This window comes from Talaromyces rugulosus, chromosome III (genome assembly GCF_013368755.1).
Source record: "Talaromyces rugulosus chromosome III, complete sequence".
Lineage (NCBI taxonomy): Eukaryota > Fungi > Ascomycota > Eurotiomycetes > Eurotiales > Trichocomaceae > Talaromyces > Talaromyces rugulosus.
The window spans coordinates 1,442,156-1,457,187 of NC_049563.1; the positions used below are offsets into that span (position 1 = coordinate 1,442,156).

At 46.8% G+C, this 15,032-nt stretch overlaps 7 protein-coding genes across 7 annotated transcripts; 4 read left to right on the forward strand and 3 right to left on the reverse strand.

Annotated features, from left to right (window-relative positions):
• Positions 1–203: 203 nt before the first annotated feature.
• Positions 204–1,241, forward strand: TRUGW13939_05356 (uncharacterized protein; the record flags this gene model as incomplete). Its single annotated transcript, XM_035488520.1, has 4 exons — positions 204–445; positions 513–815; positions 897–977; positions 1,064–1,241. The coding sequence occupies 4 exons, from the start codon at positions 204–206 to the stop codon at positions 1,239–1,241; spliced, it is 804 nt and encodes a 267-aa protein (XP_035344413.1).
• Positions 1,242–1,702: 461 nt separating this feature from the next.
• TRUGW13939_05357 (uncharacterized protein) lies at positions 1,703–3,239 on the reverse strand (the record flags this gene model as incomplete). Its single annotated transcript, XM_035488521.1, has 3 exons — positions 1,703–1,862; positions 1,920–2,818; positions 2,883–3,239. 3 exons carry the CDS (start codon positions 3,237–3,239, stop codon positions 1,703–1,705), a joined length of 1,416 nt encoding a protein of 471 aa, XP_035344414.1.
• Positions 3,240–3,581: 342 nt separating this feature from the next.
• TRUGW13939_05358 (uncharacterized protein) lies at positions 3,582–4,727 on the forward strand (the record flags this gene model as incomplete). Its single annotated transcript, XM_035488522.1, has 1 exon — positions 3,582–4,727. One exon carries the CDS (start codon positions 3,582–3,584, stop codon positions 4,725–4,727), a length of 1,146 nt encoding a protein of 381 aa, XP_035344415.1.
• Positions 4,728–5,092: 365 nt separating this feature from the next.
• On the reverse strand, positions 5,093–6,787 carry TRUGW13939_05359 (uncharacterized protein; the record flags this gene model as incomplete). The annotated part of the gene is made up of 1 exon (XM_035488523.1): positions 5,093–6,787. The coding sequence occupies one exon, from the start codon at positions 6,785–6,787 to the stop codon at positions 5,093–5,095; it is 1,695 nt and encodes a 564-aa protein (XP_035344416.1).
• An 890-nt stretch (positions 6,788–7,677) lies between these two features.
• On the forward strand, positions 7,678–8,952 carry TRUGW13939_05360 (uncharacterized protein; the record flags this gene model as incomplete). The annotated part of the gene is made up of 1 exon (XM_035488524.1): positions 7,678–8,952. The coding sequence occupies one exon, from the start codon at positions 7,678–7,680 to the stop codon at positions 8,950–8,952; it is 1,275 nt and encodes a 424-aa protein (XP_035344417.1).
• A 131-nt stretch (positions 8,953–9,083) lies between these two features.
• Positions 9,084–10,808, reverse strand: TRUGW13939_05361 (uncharacterized protein; the record flags this gene model as incomplete). The annotated part of the gene is made up of 1 exon (XM_035488525.1): positions 9,084–10,808. The coding sequence occupies one exon, from the start codon at positions 10,806–10,808 to the stop codon at positions 9,084–9,086; it is 1,725 nt and encodes a 574-aa protein (XP_035344418.1).
• Positions 10,809–11,043: 235 nt separating this feature from the next.
• On the forward strand, positions 11,044–15,010 carry TRUGW13939_05362 (uncharacterized protein; the record flags this gene model as incomplete). Its single annotated transcript, XM_035488526.1, has 3 exons — positions 11,044–11,558; positions 11,614–11,909; positions 12,231–15,010. 3 exons carry the CDS (start codon positions 11,044–11,046, stop codon positions 15,008–15,010), a joined length of 3,591 nt encoding a protein of 1,196 aa, XP_035344419.1.
• Between the last annotated feature and the right edge of the window lie 22 nt (positions 15,011–15,032).

Below are 15,032 nucleotides of genomic sequence, written 5' to 3' on the forward strand. Positions count from 1 at the left end.
TACGAACATTGTTAAATTGCCTCATAATAATTTTATATAATATTTACAAGGTGAGGCTGAGTTCACTTCCTGCCGCGGTCTAGCGCTATCGAGAGAGTCAGCTGTATATATCCGGCTTTCTCCTCTGTCTGGTGATCTAGAAAGCATATGCACTTTTCGTTTTCCCCCAATCTTGATAGTGAAATAATCCTGTTTCAGCCAAAATGGAACAGAAAACTTCTTTTGATCCTTCCTGGATCAACAAGGTCATCGATTTTGAGGCCTCTGACACCTTCCCCCTCAAGCAGTGGAAGATTGTGGACAAGTTGAATGAGATATCCGTTCAGAATGACGAGGAAGACGACGGGGAAGAATCTGGGCATGCGCATATGCAGGCCATTGCTATATTTGAATGTGTAAATCATATGGACGCCTGTGAATCTGCATTTATGAAAATTTACATGCAGTTTGTGCACACTTTCTCATATCATCTATGCCGTATACTACAGTGATTCTAACTACCAAAATACAAGGATTCCATATACAGGCTCGGATAATTCTCAGCCTGAGGATAGGGCTCAGCAAGCATTACCCAAGGCTGAAATAACCGAAGAAATGGCTTTGCTCGCTTTGACGAAACAGGGGTGTAAATCCATTTCACCGGTTTTCAACTGGAAAAGAGAAGAGCAGGATGAATCAGGACCTGTTCCTGGAGGTTACCTTGTCTACTTAGTGGTAGCAGACCTACCTGGAGTTCGTATAAGTCGTGATGATTATTGGAACCTTTCACGAAAACAGCGTGATGAGGTTCGTGATGCTTTCAAGGTAGCATACACGTATGTAACCCGTTTACTTTTGGCTACTGATTTTTGTCAACCTATTTGGACTATTACTCATAATGCTTTTTTATTTGTTAGGGACTGCTTGAGCTGTGGCATTATTCGCACCTCAGGCGTACTAGGCACAAGCCTGATTTGGGATAAGGCTAGTAAGAAAATGTAAGTTAAACTGACTTATCCTTGGGGATTTTATGCGATTCTTAAAATTCATATGAGGAAAGTGAAATTAATTACTCTACTTAAAGGTTTATTGTGGGTTTTAGGTATAGTCGTGCTGCGACTGAGAAGGATGTCTGGGGCAGCCATCTTTGGTTGGCCTGGGGGTTTGGGGAACGTCGTCGAGAAGTCTCAAATATGCCACAACCATTACCATCAGACATACTGGAAGATGGAAGCATAAATGAGGCACTATGGGAACTCTGAAACGTGCAGGGTAAACTGTTACGCCAATGAATGTGTCACTTTGGAATTGGGAAAGCAACAAGGATACTGAATTCTACTTTTTTGGGGGGATTTTTAGAAAGTAAAGTGAAATCAAGCAAGCACTTGAGAGTTTTAGAAGTCTAAATGGTAGAGCATGTAGTCAACATATGACTTCATAAATTTCCATCTGCCAATGACTGCGATGCTTTCGAACTGTCGTTTATATGACAACATGTCCATCAGGTATCAATTGATAGATATAGTCATGATAAATTTAGCACTAAAGGCGGCATGCAATGCAGCAGTCCTGCGTCTCACTCTTGCTAAGAGGGGCCTACCATATAGTGAATCACATCGTTGGTTTTAGATGAGTCTTGCTTCCTAATATTAACATAAGACCTGCAGGTAAGAATATTATTTTTATATAATAGGATAGGCTATCTGTATTACGTCTACAACGCCTACCCACAAAGAGAGACTATGTCATCTGGCACGTAACGTTTCAAAATGTCGACCAACTGTGAAAGGGGAACCCAGTCAAGTGTCCCATATATAGACTGCACCGGATGACCACTGTACAAAACCCTAGCATAGAACGGACTCTGCTTCTCTTTGGTTTCCCTGCATCAAGTATTAGTATAAAGGAAAACAAATCCATGTCTGCAAGATAATTCTCACCATATTTCAAAAGCAATGTTAGACCCCATCGCGGGCCACCGCAGCACGTCAATACCCAACGCGCCTAGAATCGGCCCAATGTCTCCGTCATGGATGAAGATATGACTGTAATCAACCGTAGACTTTCCGTCTATTACGGCTTGTAACCGTGAGATGATTTCGCCAATGAACAAGCCCTCTACCACTTGAATATACTTGACGGCGTCCGGATTGGTGCGCCAGTAGTAATTCCATTCCCAGTCACCCGCACGAAAGACCTCTTCGGCCATGTCCACCGTAACGCAGTTAGATGCATTGGCTACGCTGCACGGAAGTTCATATCCGTTACAAAGACGGGCTTGAAAATTGTCAGAGAAATGGTCAAAAGTGCCTTGCCAGGAGCTATCGGTGGCGCCTAGCATCGAGCCAAGAATAGACCGAAGCTCTGCGGTAACATTTAGATGCGCCTTCCACTCTGTCGTCGACTCAATATCGCTCAGCGTCGAGCTGACGGCAGAACATGAGTAGCCCTCGTTGACCGTGTCGACCGACGAGACCATTTGATGCAAAGGCAATGCACCGTGATACTCGGGCCAAACTCCGCGCAGTACCGCGCCCGCAGTGGCCTGGGTAAGCGGCGAGTTACTCGACCGGAACCAGACGCGACTGTTGGGCTCTCTAGGGATCAAGCCCAGCTTCTGGCCGTACACAGCCCATAGGTCCCGGCCGTGCCGATAGCCATCTTGCACTCCACCGATGGTGATCTGTGGGTACTGACAGGTGCCATTCACGCCTGGAGTAAACGGATTGGTGTGATCCTGGTATGTCTGGGCATACATAGGTATCGGCTGCACGCCACTGGCCGCGTTCGGGCCCGCGTACAGGTACGGACGAACGCTGTCGCACTGATATGCCTGGTTCTGTGTGTGTGAGACGTGAGTATTAACATCGACCTGCTTGCATATTCAATATAGGCTGCCATACCTCTCCCTCCGGTAAGATATTGTACGGGGACCGTCGCTGATGCCGCTGTAGGTACTCGAGGTAGACCAATTTGCCCTTGGCACGGCCCTGCTCCAGGGGCTCGGGCAGAGCATACTCCTGGGCACGGGGGTGAGGCATAGAGCAGTAGTCATAGATACCATACGGCGTTCCTTCTGTGGGCCCATTTGTTGGTGCCCGATAAATACCGCCATACGTGCCAATTGAGCTGTTGGCGATGTATGCGGTGTTGTTGAGCGCCGGAGGGTAGAAAGACTGCTCGGCTGACAGGGCCGCCACACCTCCGATCAAGCAAAAAGTGACACTGCCGAGCGTGATCATCTGCATTATGGAGGTCATTGTCTCGTTCTTTGATCTAAAGCAATGCAGTGGACAATATCGAAGATAGCGAGAGTTCAGCGACGCAATATATAAGGTTGCTTGGCTCTAACCGGAATGGGAAGTGGGTTCGTTCCTGAATCCTCAGGCCACTTACAGCGCTAACTCTGGCACGTGGTCCTGGCACGTGCAGACCAGGATTCTTGAACATCATTTCTCGACTTTTAATCCTCAATTCTCGTTTCGAATTGGTTCTTGTCATCGACTGCGCACTCACCACGTTGGTGGCCATGACTCGGTGCTGAAACGGCCGCTTAAGATAAACACGGGGTGTATCAATTGATATAGAAACCACGCGGGAATATGAAGGCGCTTCACACCGGTATTGCTTTTTTGCCTATCTTGGCCAAGGCGACATCGCTGTCTAGCTACGCGCTCCAAAATGTCCTCAGCGATGCTTCGCCGATCTTTGGCCAGTATTCCAAAGAAACGAACGCGAACACTGAATGGATGAAGCGGTATCCGGATGACACGCTGCTCGTGCACATGAACATCCCCGGCACCCACGACAGCGCAACGTGGAATTACTCGCAGGCGACGCAGGATGCCATGGCCGGCATCACTGCTCTCAACCAGGTCACCGTGCCGCCGCCGGAGACGTTTCGGTGTCAAGACCGGTCTCTTATCGACATGCTGAATTCCGGCATTCGAGCTCTGGATCTTCGCTACGCATTTGATCCCACCAACACCTCGCTCATTTTCTATCACTCGCAGGCGTTGCTCTCTGAGGCTGCAAACCTTGAGAACGTCCTTTTCGGGTTTTACCAGTGGCTCGAAGATCACCCGTCAGAGATCATAATTCTATCGTTACAATACGAAGGTTCCACAGCTAAATACTATGCCAACGATGCAGAAGTGCAATTGGCACTGTTTGATGCCCTTACTTCTCCCGCTGCACACGACTATTTCCTGCAGACCAAGGACGAGCTAGGTACACTTGGTGATGCGCGTGGCAAGATCATTTTGATGCGCCGTTTTGATCTCGACCAGCTACCCAGCCAATACACAGAAGCCTTGCCAGGGTTGCACTTCTCCCCAAACCTCTGGACAGATAACAGTCCCGACATTGAACTCGTCTACAACACGAAGAAGAATCTGACTGCTTACATTGAAGACTACTACGAACCACAGACCCCGACGGGGTCAAATGCAACTGAAAATATACAGTGGAAGTACAACGCTACCATTGCAAACATTCGCAAGGCAGCCCTACATTACCCAGACAGTCTATTTTGGACGTGGGCTTCTAGTGAAAATACGGGCAATGTGCCTCCGGACTGGCCAAGGATTATGGCCGTTGGCAATAGCACAGACTATACACCCGAAGGGGGCGTTAATCAGCAATTGATTCCGTTTTTGAAAGAGCTGAAGGGAAAGCGCTTGGGGATTGTTATGTTTGATTTTTTCAACCAACCAGCCCACCTGATTGATACGTTTTTGGATTTGTAATATTTGTAACGGTTTAAATAGACAAGACATTGCTAAAGACAGAAGTAAATATTGACATTACATATGGGGCTTGTAGGTTTCAACATACCCACGTTCAATGTCTACTATGTAGCCCAAGGAACTGAGAAACACAGCGATCGGCATCGGTAGCCAGTGAAACATTTGAACCAGTGTCCATACCCTCATAGTGCATCGGTCGCCCTGGAAGTCGTCACGGCTATGGAAATGGGTGTGCGCACGGTGTATGGGCCTAGAAATGGCGAGATTGTTTACCTGAAATCGGCCTCGCCTCCGCTACAAGATGTGTCGATATAGATAGTGCGGTTGTAAGCCGAAGGAAAAGTAGCACTATTATTACATAATCCTTAACTAGAATCAGCAAGCAAAGCGTCCCATTGTTCCCAGCTGTGGTCTTGTGTCAACATTAAATCTGGATTTATTTTCATCACGTCGTCAAAATAGAGATGACTGTCCTCAAAGCCGTGGTTGAACCAAAATGAATTGTCATCAGTGGTGTCCACAGTTTGAGAAAGTGTCGATGACCGTGACGCTGTGCCGTGCTGAAAATTTGCATACCCGAAACCATGGCCCAAGTTGGTGATATCGGTCTCCGGCTGTGGGCCCAATTTGCGATGTTCGTTATAGCTGTGGCTAATTGGGGTTTCAAGTCGCCTAGCCTGGGCTTCTCGCACTTGTCTCTGAGAATTCAAGACGTCGCGTTGTTGGTGTAGCTGCGATATGAATTCTGGTGTTGGTGGAAGACACACGTTTCTGCTCTGCAGCGCGGCTTCGCGATCAGCGTATGCTTTTAGGCAGAGGTTGCCCACAGCTATATAGATGGGCTTTTTTGTATCGGAAATCATTTCTGGGGTGTTTTCATATATGTTTCGAACTGTTTTCCACGCTTTGTCGGCGTCTTCTATGAGTGGGTTGAGTTTAAGGGTATCCAATACATGGATTAAAGCGTGCCATTGCTGGAAGTACGCTGATTGCCAAGAAAATCGCTTGAGCGTGGGACTAGACTGCATCATACTCTGCTGCTCGAGAAGTTTGATACTAATTTCCCAAGCCAATTGGCGTTCTGATAGTGGCGTCTGCTCTATGCTGGGCCACCTCCGCGGGTGGTGTTTTAAAAAGCGGATAACGTTCAAGGCAAATCGGCCTACCAGCATTGTCATGAGGTGTAACGGTTGTGAAGGGTCGCAGTAACGAAAGTATTTCGTTTCGAAAATGTCCTCGATCTGTTTGCAAGCTCTGTCTACCTCTCCTTTATCGTTCCCTGATGCACCTAGATCCCATTGGCTAGGATGCTTTCCCTGACGCCGATACATAGTGACACGGCCGACTGTAAACTTGGCAAGCTCGTCCCTCAAGCTAATGAATACCATATCTGTCAAGGCATTGGACTCAGTGGCAGGTGAAGTCATGCCCGGGTAGAGCTGATCATCGTTGACGTTGGCCGGCCACCTAGTGCTATCGGCGCTGGTATCAAGGTCTCGAAACTTGGCTAGGCCACAAAGTTCAGCCGCACGAAAGTCGTGTGTCTTCAGTAGCCACCAGAGGCGTCGCCGCATCTCCGTCTCGAATGGAGGTAGGCCCAAGTATTCTCCATCACGTTCAAGCCCCATGCCTTGTGCGATGCGAACAGCGACACCCGTCAAAGACCAAACAGCACGAGGCTCATATACATCTCGCACCGAGAGAAGATGAAGAACCAATGCCTGAAGAACAACGAGGTTGCTGGTTCCCATAAACTTGGCTCGCGATAGTGCTGATTTCGTGGCGCATATATATCTTGATCGCAGATCACTGCGAGGCTCACTAAACTTTTGTCTGCACTCGTCGTCTTTTAAAGACATGACAGCTGCGCTGTAAATAGAAAACATGAGTGCTTCAAAGCCTCGCGGTATATCCGCAGTATTGGCAGCAGCCTTTTCGATAGCCGGTCTTATTGTAGGAACATGAAAAACTTTCGTAACAGGGTCGACATTTTCCATGTAAGCGTCCCATAACTGATGTATGTGTTCTGGAGGCGGATGGCGGGGCTTGGTGTTAGGCATTGATTGACCAGTGAGCACAAAAGAAAGGTCGTCATCGGATCCTTCTAGATCATTTGTGTCATTTGAGTGGTCATCTAAAACATCCTCTGGGCTGTGGAACTATTGGTAGGTGGATCAACGGTTATTCCCAGACAAGCGGCTGAAAGCAAAAGGAGATCAAAGTACCTCTTGTATAACTCTCGTCCACAGAACGCTAACAAATGTTAGTTTACATATATTCTGCATGCTACAAAAGGAACTCACTTGTCGACAAATTTGAAACGCCCTTGATCGTGCACTACTTGTGTCTTGCTCATGCATGTGCCTGACTCGGAGTTGGTAGTATCTGCTTGCTTATCTAGGTTAATGTTTTTCTCCGGCAGTAGTGCTTTGTAGTGCCTGAAACTATTGACCGAGACGTCCTCTTTGGCACGTTTACGTTTCTGTCGATGTTGCTGGGGGGTGTTGAAGACACAGTCGACCTTGTGCTTGACGCAAGCGCTGCATGGCCTTTGCCGGTCGCATTTGACTTTCCGGCTAGCGCATCGGACACAGGAATAGGTAGGCCGGCTTTGGGTTTCCGACGAGGATCCAACTATGGTCTCCATGGACATTAAATCATCTGGCATTATAATGGCTATGGTTGTTGACAAGTGGAAGTGATGTTGTTGCGGGAGCATGTCTACTAAATACCGACGACACCCGACCCGAGCTCCAAGCCCCGAGCCCGAGCGTCAGGGCCGAGAATTTCCTTTTACGGCTGGTTAGGGTTAGAATGCGTCCATATTCTTCTTGGTGTGCCAATACTATTTAACCAACCGAAAGGACCGTTCTTGGCAAATTATCCAACTATCTATCATCTCTGGATCCCCTTCCCAAGCGCACTTATAAAGATCAGACCGGAACTTGTCATGCGAGTCCTGATCAGTGGAGCGGGCGTCGCTGGCCCCACGCTGGCATGGTTTTTGGCGAAGACCGGCGCATCCATTACCGTTGTCGAGAAGAGTCAAGCTATTCTTCCCCATGGACAGAATGTTGATTTAAAAGGAACAGCAGTTACGGTCATCAAGAAGATGGGGCTGCTGGACCGAGTTCGCCAATCTAACACAACCGAGAAAGGGACGCAGTTCATTGACTCGAAGGGGGACCCATTTGCATCGTTTCCCGTCAAGGGGGGATTTTCTGCCAGCTTATCCTCAGAATTTGAGATTCTACGCGGAGATTTAGCAGCGATCCTCTATAAGGCTTCGAGGCAAAGTCCGAACGTGGAGTATTTGTTCGGTACTACAATCAAGGAAGTCACCTCAAACGACAATGATACTGTGACTGTCAAATTTAGCCATGACAAGGTGGAGGAGTTTGACCTCTTGGTCGCAGCAGACGGTCAGTGGTCGAAGATTCGGCAGCAGTGTTTCCCTGCAGAGTGTGTCAACGTGATTGATAAGGGCATGTACGCCGTTTACTGGACCGTCCCACGTCTGCCAAGTGACAATGATTGGTGGAATATTTACGTGGCACTTAGGTCAAGGATTATCACCCTCAGACCAGACCCATACGGTACTATTAGGGCCATGTTCACTCGTATGCCCTGTAGCGAGGATGAGAAAATGGCATGGCTAGAGGCAACCAAGAATGGCAAACAGGCGCAGCAAGAGCTCATCAGAAAAGATTTTGCAGACGCAGGATGGCAAAGCCAGAGGCTATTGAATGACCTCGAGCACGCGCCTGATTTCTATTTCCAGGTTCTTCAACAAATTAAAATGTCCAAATGGTCCAACACGCGCGTTGTCTGTGTCGGAGACGCTGCATATGCCCCATCGCCAGTCGCGGGTGGGGGAACTTCTCTGGCCATTATTGGAGCCTACATCCTAGCAGGCGAATTGAGTAAACTTGACGAACATGAGCGTCCTTCGAAGGCCCTCGAAGCTTATGAGAGCATCTATCGCCCATTCGTGGAGGAGGCACAGAAGATTCCTTCCTTTGTTCCAGCAATTGCCCATCCGAAAACAGCTTGGCATCGATTGCTACTTCAATATAGCCTATGGACGCTAGCAAAAGTCTTGTCCGTGGTTGCTGCTATTCCCCGGTTGGCAAAATCTTTTGACCAAAACAGCAAAGACGATTTTCCGTTGCCATACTATCCGAAGTTAGATATCAAGACTTCTCAAATCGCCACTTCTTCTTGAAAGGGCCCTGCCGGGGCTTTTGGACGAATTAATTGTTAGGCCTAAGGCGTAAATAATAGATTGGCATGTTATTATCTTTGCTGCTCTTTGTGTGATTTTGTATTTCTCAATCAAATGCTAAAATTCAATACTTATAATTTGCAACGGCGAAGGTGTTCTAAAACCTGTTTCTGGGCTCCTAGTGATGTGTTTGTTCCAGTTCCTCCCGTAAGAGATTCCGCAGAGAAACAGGTTTTCACGGCTTCACAAAATTTAAAGCCAGCGGAATGCTCTACTAACATAAGGAGTTTTTCGTTATGTTCAAAATTTAAGAACGAAGGAAACTGTACATCATAGTTGTCTGAATCTGTAGCGTCGAGGATCTCTTGTATATCAATTCCGTGACTCAATGTAGCAATTTTAACAAGTGGCTTCCACAAGGCAAGCTCCAGGAGAAGACACCCAAGACCGTACAAGTCGAACTGCTTTTGGTACGACTGGCGATGGATACCTCGAGACTTGGGGTGGCGGTACAGGTCCATAAGCAGCGGAGTATCGGGAAGTTCAGTGAGCTCTTGACCGGATTTTGAATCCGGCCTGGCATAGTCGAACCCGACAAGATACGGGTCACGGAGAAGGGAAGCAACCGTATTATCCGAGTCGGAAGTGAGAAATATGATATTATGGGATCGAATGGCCTTATGCAGCCAACCGGCGGTATGAAACTGCAAGATTGTCTGCGCCATTTGTATCGCGATATCAACTCGAGTTGTAAGTGAGACCATGGTATGGTCACTAATTATCGCGTGGAGCGATTTGTGGTGCCATGTCCCATTACAGGCTTTAGATCTTGGAGGGATTTTATGAACAAATCCAAACCGGCATTGTTCCTGCCAAGCCAATAACCCAAGCAATGGCAGCGTATGAAACGATGGGTCATCTGTCTTACTCAAGATTAATGCAAGACATTGCATGTGCCTTTCCACTACATTCCATGTTGCACTGGGGACAGTTCTCCAATCCACAATCATATCTACTCCATCGTATTTGCAGACTTCCAGTTCCCTGTATTGAAGGGACTGAGACGGTGAACATGGTTTGAGACGGCGATAAGAAAGTTGTCGAAGTTCCGGTAGCGACATTTCACTTAGACCAGATGTGCCTTTCCTCATCAAGATCCTCATCTGCTTCAGCGTGGCGGCAGCTGCAAGTGCATCATTGGATGAAACCGCTTTAGGATTTATCAACGACTGTATGGTCTCAATATCTCCAGCATTATTACACCGTGAGATAATATCTCGGAGCATATCGGAAATAGAATCACGCATCCATTCACGATCAGCAGAATCCAGGAGTGCCTCAAGGCGGTCGTTGAGCTCTGAGATATCCTTGACAATCCGGTCAGCTTGGACCTTGTCGACACTAGCCCAACGAAGCCTCTTGATTGGACCGTTCTTAGATTTTGACGTATGGGTTCGTTGTGTATATAGTTCTGGCCGTAAACGCCGAAGACTTTCGATGAAGCCGGAAACATATCGCTCTTTCAAGTCCTCTTTTTGCCTAGACCACGGAACTTGTTCTTCAGAAACATCGAGGTTGTATCGCATCTTTACCTTGGCTGCCGAGCTCAAAAGTGTTTCCTGCTCGCCCAGCAACTGGGTTGCATACTGCCAATTAAGCTTCTCAGATGGTTCGCCAGTTTCCAACCCGGTGCTTTTACTCCACTGGAGAAGTCGATAATGCTCCCACTGAAGCCGAGAGAAAAAATTGTTGCTATCGCGGTCAGTGTTATTTGCAACCGATATGAACTGATATGCCTTGATACAGGTTTCAAAGGCTTGAAAAATATTTATTGCTAAACCCAGCTCGGCTGCCATGGTTTTTGGAGACAGATGAGTCGTAGGGCCTATAACTCCGGATTTCAGTGTGATAGTTATCTGTCAAAATTGATCTAGCGATTAATCATAGCTCACGCGATCTGACGAGGCTGAGAATTTCTACCCCGCCTTGCCAGCAAAGCTGTGCCACCATAATCTGGCGCCCGAGAATATTTCACATGATCCTAGTGACATGGGAATCAATCTTCCCTTTTCCATATAACTCAATGTCATTATGGATTTCTGGCATGTGCGTCCGAAAATAGCAGCAGCCTTTCGGGGTTTGTCAACTCACAGTCAAGGGGAAACTGATGTCGACGACTTGCTAGGGCGACTGTGCTACCCCCCTCGTACAGCCTCATCGGACAAACCCCCGCGAATAGACTCAGAGAAGTTCGTTGAAATAGCGAAGCTCCTGAAAACAATCGACAAGCAGCATGGCAGACCCAACCACAGCGCTTGGGCAATGCGGCCCAGAACGTATTGCGTTTTGAGAAATATTGAACGACTTGATCTTTTAGACGTTTTTTCTCATGAGGGGTTGACGGACTTCAACTTGCCGTACAGCGACAATACTCTCCCCGACTTTGTACAAGGACCGGAGTTGAGGGAGAAGTTCTTTCTGAGCCAAATCTGCGTCCTAACAGATGCGAGAACGTTCGAAGAACCAGGTGGGCCCCATGTGAGCATTGACGGCAATGCGCAGCAGCATTTCCATCATAAAAGAGATTTGGGCCAAGGAGGCTTTGGGTAAGTGGATTCAGCATTAGACTGGACATAGCACTAACCAGACTGGTCTTTATAGCGCCGTCGACGAGGTCATGAGCCGCTTGAGTTTGAAATCCTATGCGCGAAAACGAGTTGTTAGAGGCGACAATAATTCACTTAAAAACAGAAGAGCGCAAAAATATCTGATCGAAGAATTAAACACTCTTAAGGCCTTATCTCATCGCCATCTAGTGCGGTACATCGGCTCTTATACAGATGAAGACCATATCGCATTTCTTATGGCACCGGTGGCCGACTGCAACCTGAGGAACTTTTTGCACAACATTTCAAACTTTCCAGCTTTCTCGGTTTCTTTGAGATACTTCTACGGCTGTTTAGGAAGTGCTGTCAACTACCTACATAAGAATGGAATTCGACATCGAGATTTAAAACCAAGCAACATTCTAATTAAAAATGGGCGGGTCTTTGTTACGGACTTCGGAACGGCCTTTAACACATCGAAAGCCAAAAAAACCTCAATATTGGAGCGCAATGTCCCACGTTCTATCTCCTATCTATCACCAGAAGGCGCGCGATATGAGCCCTGTAACATGTCTAGTGACATGTGGTCGCTTGGAGTCGTATTCCTCGAGCTTTCAACTGTTCTACTTGGGAAAAAACTTTCTACATTCAGGAAACACCTAGAAAATTCAGTAAGTGACAAGAAAGTACAGCCGTTTGTCTGGGATAGGATTCGTGCCACGTACGATTGGTTGGACGTTCTGAGAGAGGATAACACAAGCGCAGAGCAGGATAATGAAGTCCTCACGTGGACAAGGGACTTATTAAAAAAGCAACCAAAAGAGCGGTTAAGTTCCAGCCAGCTGATGCACCGCATTTCGCATTCGCCGTCGTTTCATTCCTTTTGCTGCTTTGAATGCTGGCCAGACTATGAAAGAAACGATCGCCTACCCAAAGAACTCCCAAGCGAGGAGATGGCCGCGATCGGCGCAATGGATGTAAACGATCAGGTCACTGCTCTTTTCGAACAGGAGCCCTTTGATGGTTCAAAAGTTGAAGAAACTGAGAGACATCAAACGATTGAAGATTGGATTAACTCGACCCGTACCGAATCAGTAAATTTTCGAACACTATCCCACAATGATACGCGGAGTGGATTATCTACAGAATTCACTCCCAACTTTATCATAAATCAGGATACGGAAGAACCATTCCATGATGGCAATGAAGGAGAATTGAAGGAAGAAGAAAAAACCATATTGGCACAGCCGCTCCCAGCCAATGATGATACCCTGATGGCTGAAGATAACCCGCCACCATCACTTTCAGTTCCTGGAAGCTTTCCACAATTTGATTACGAAGATGACCATGATGTGATTGCGACTCCAAAAGTCTCTTCTGATGAAAGTAACGGGGATTCAATATCTGAATTGGCCCGGATATCGACTATTGAACACAATCCATGGGCTCAGGAAGACGATACGTCCCATACAGGAATAAAATATATGCCTGCAATATCCACAAAGGAGAATGACCATGATCAAAACTTGGACCTGAATCAGAATTCATATGAACTTTTGAAAGGAACTCAAGACATTCCATCCCTGGAAGACTTTCATTCTTCCACCGTCTTGGTAGATGTATTCGGACCGAATGTGTGGGATGATACCGTAGAATGGGAAACTGCCCCTGAAAGCGTTTTCTCAGTGGAGTCCAACCATTCAAAGAAGACCATCGGTACCAAACCTACTATAGAGGAGCCCTATCAAGAGCCCACGAACGAGACAAGTGTGCAACGAAATCTTTCTATCCCTACTCTTCCTGGGTCAAAAGAAATAGAATCTCGAAACATAAAACAAGAGTACACATGCGCCAGAAAAGATGTCGATGTCATAGATATTACAAGTGATCAAGAGGTAGCTACTGTGCCTCTTGAAGAAAAGACTAAAGATCCCTTGGCGATATCCGTTGAAGTTAAAGAAGACCATGATAGTCGCAAGAGAGAATCCTCCTCGTCTACCAGATCTGAAAAAAGGGCCGACTCATCGGGAAGTCTGCCGAAGCCACATGACACACAGAATGCACCGGAAGCAAGCACAAGCCCAATGAAGAGGGAAGTTGATAAAAGCCATGACAGTCAGAAAAGAAAAGCCTCTTCATCAAGTATATCTGCAGAAAAGGCGAAGTCATTGGAAAATGCATTAGTATTCCTGTCAAATGACTATGATTCCTCCACAACCGATATTGAAGAATCTGGACCTGGAATCCAACTGATTACAGACTCGACCAGGAACAACAAAAGTAAGAAATTATGGGATATGCAAGATGGAATATTAACAATCAAGAAAAAAGAGACTAACGACAAAGAAAAATCTGCAAAGACAGAAAAACTTTCTCTCTTGAATATCGCTATACTCAATGCAGCGCAGAAGAAGTCGGATGAGGAAGCCAAGTCTGATCCAAAAAAGAAACCATATACCGTGTTCAGCCCTCAGGTCTATATGGAAACTGCTTGGGAAGCAGCCAGCACACAAGTTACCCAAAACACGGGGAAAAGTCTTCATAATATAAGCCTAAGAAAGTGGTGGGATCGCGATATTCGTTTACTTGAAAGCATGTGTAGAGACGGCAATGCCCCTGCCGTACGGCTGCTGCTAAAGGAAGGCTGCAATCCAGGAACTGTACAGAAACCCCGAGCTTCGCCCCTTCTTGCTGCTGTCAAAGGTGGAACTGCTCAGCACTACAAGTGTGTTCAGGCACTGATGAGAAGCGGCGTGAACTTGGATGTTAAAGACAAGAGAACAGGCAAGACTGCACTTCAACTGGCTATTGAGAAGCCAAATTTTAAAGGTCACACCAATCTCGTGAGAGATCTTGCTGCTGGAGGTGCAAAAATCAACACCAAAGATTATAATGGCGAGGGTCCGATTCATAGTGTGTTTCGCGATGAAGGATCATTACACCTTGAGAAATTCCGCCTAGATGCACTGGCATGTTTACTGAAGGCCGACATAAACGGCGAAGCCGATGTTAACGTGCCTACTGGTCATGAACTCAGCTGTCCCCTCCACCTTGCTGTTCGACGAAATAGTCCTGTGGCTGTGGGGATGCTGTTATACAAAGGGGCGGAAATCAATGCACGAAATTCGTTTGGACTTACACCACTTCTTATGGCCGCAACACAATGGGAAAGCCAGCTCAGAGAAGATCAGGAGACGGTCTTAAAATTGCTTTTGCAGTCTCCAGATGTTCAAGTGAACGAAAAGTCGGGTATGAAGATGCAAACAGCATTACACCAGGCAGTTCTTCACGCTTCCCCGTCGGCTGTAAAAATACTCGTGGATTTCAATGTAAGTACGTCAATTCGGAATACAGATGGTAAGACCGCTTTGGGTCTAGCCACTGATTTGGATGGAAAGAAATGGAAAGAAGAAAAGAAGCGCATCTTGGAAATTCTAAAATCCCAAAAATAGAAAATCCTCCTGTATTATTATT